This window comes from Drosophila biarmipes, chromosome 2L (genome assembly GCF_025231255.1).
Source record: "Drosophila biarmipes strain raj3 chromosome 2L, RU_DBia_V1.1, whole genome shotgun sequence".
In the NCBI taxonomy this organism is placed as follows: domain Eukaryota; kingdom Metazoa; phylum Arthropoda; class Insecta; order Diptera; family Drosophilidae; genus Drosophila; species Drosophila biarmipes.
Genome location: NC_066612.1, coordinates 8,103,402 through 8,105,372, shown reverse-complemented (window position 1 = coordinate 8,105,372; position 1,971 = coordinate 8,103,402). Strand labels below are relative to the sequence as shown.

General features: G+C 45.7%; 1 protein-coding gene across 1 annotated transcript; it reads right to left on the bottom strand.

Moving 5' to 3' along the window:
• Positions 1-523: 523 nt before the first annotated feature.
• On the bottom strand, positions 524-1,748 carry LOC108027745 (gustatory receptor for bitter taste 22e). Its single transcript, XM_017099298.1, has 2 exons — positions 732-1,748; positions 524-676 (listed from the first exon to the last, which is right to left on the bottom strand). The coding sequence occupies exons 1-2, from the start codon at positions 1,746-1,748 to the stop codon at positions 524-526; spliced, it is 1,170 nt and encodes a 389-aa protein (XP_016954787.1).
• Positions 1,749-1,971: the final 223 nt, after the last annotated feature.

The following is a 1,971-nucleotide window of genomic DNA, read 5'->3' as shown; positions in this document are numbered from 1 at the left end:
AGCGGGGGAAATTAGCAGAGCACACCATGTGAATCACACAAGAGGCGAACAAAGAAAATGCACCAAAGCTGCTTTCGGCTTTTCACAGTTTTCTCCGCAGCCATTGTTCGCCGGAAAATCCAGCTGCATTCTTAGCCGGCCAAAAAATACAAAACCCCGTTCATTTGTTGCCCTTAATTGCGCTGCTTTTCACAGCTACTCCATTTCTCCAAATCCTTTTGGCTTTTGCATGGCACATTTCTCCTTTTATTGCTGCATTTTTTCCTGCTGATGTCCTGCGGCCTGATGTTGCGTTCCCCCAGTCGAAAAGTCAACAAGGCTTTCACTTAGACACGACTTGGTGTAAGCTCGGGGACACATCCCACTTGTTCTGGCAGCCCCTTTTAAAATTCCCCCGACATCTTGAGCTGTCACTTGTTAGTCCTTCTGGGTTCCCCCTTTCGAGAACCCTCGACTCTAGACGACACGAAGAAGTGCGAACCAATTAGGGAACACTTCCAGGGGCGCTTTTATTACGCTTTCTTCACAGGTTCCAAAAATCAAACTGAAGAAGGAACAGGAGGTACAGGACACTGGTGATGGCCATGCGAAAACCCATCTCGTAGTTGACGTAGAACAAGCCGCAGTGGTGGAATCTCAGCCTTCGATGGCTGCAGTATAGGGCAAAGTCGGATATCTATGGGATGTAATATTTTCATAGCTTAAAGATTAAATATTAAGAAAAAACTTACACTTCTCTCTAGTTTCTCATCGAGATGTTCAATATCGTTGAATAACCTGAGTATGCTGGATGTTTGTCTTCCTGTGCGCTCCGCCAAATCACAGACTTCAACATTGAGCCAAAAATCAAAAATATTTATAGCCACAGCTTGGACGAATACGACTATGTAAAAATTCAGCTTATTATTCAGGCTGATAGAGTAGATAATGAAGAAATAGATGCCCAAAATATTCGCAATCATAAAACTGACCATTACTAGAACCATTTGATAGTCATATATGGATGCCAGGCGATTGCTGAGTTCCAATAGTTGGTGGTACAAATGAAGTAGATAGTCTATTCTCTCAGACTCCACAAATTGTCCATTCGCCAGTTGCTTCACCAGTCCGAGAAGTTCCCTGTTCACAATCCACACATATCGGTGGATAAAAACCACTGCCAGGTGAAAATGGGTGGCTCCCAGGAGGACAGCCATTAGCATTAGGCACAAGCTGGTTACTCCTATGAAGAACTGGCTACTAAAATTCGGTGACATTCCCAGTTCCAAAACCAGCATGGATACAAGTTCCAGAGCCACCGAGACACCTTTGTATATGACAAACCTGTCGAAGCTGCAGCATTCCTCCGAGGAATAATGGCGAAAGTGGCGGTGTTGGAGATCCACCAGTTCATTCAGGATCTTCTTTATATGTCCGCTCTTCCAGAATCCTCTTAGCAGTATTAACGACACCATCGAAAGGTTCTGAATGTCGTGAATTTGGTTGACCTGCTCGGCCAGTGCGTTCCGATGGAACACCTCCATTTTCAGCGGCGTCTCACTCTCCGAGTCATTTGTGATGACCAGCAGAATAAATCCGGCATTAAGGACAAGGCCATACGCAATTAACCACTTGGAACGATGCAGTTTCCTCGTCCAGCTGTCGTAGGTGAAGGGAAACACGCCCAGGATCCATGAGCCATACAGGACGCCCTTCAATGTGAGGCCAGACAACTTCTGGCTGAAGCCACTTCCGCTGGGGCGGAACATTCCGGCCGGAGAATCAACCTCGAATGGACAGCAGTGTAATCCGCCGACGAGTGCCAGCTGCGATAAGGTCGGTTGGATGTACAAATGTTTTCCGGCCATAGGGTGGGAAATTCTGATAAAGGGATTACATGTAGTGACCAACGGGCATTTCGCCACCACTGCACAGAAGAAAACGAATAGGAGTTTTTTATGGAACAAATTTTATTAATTTAAACATGAGGTT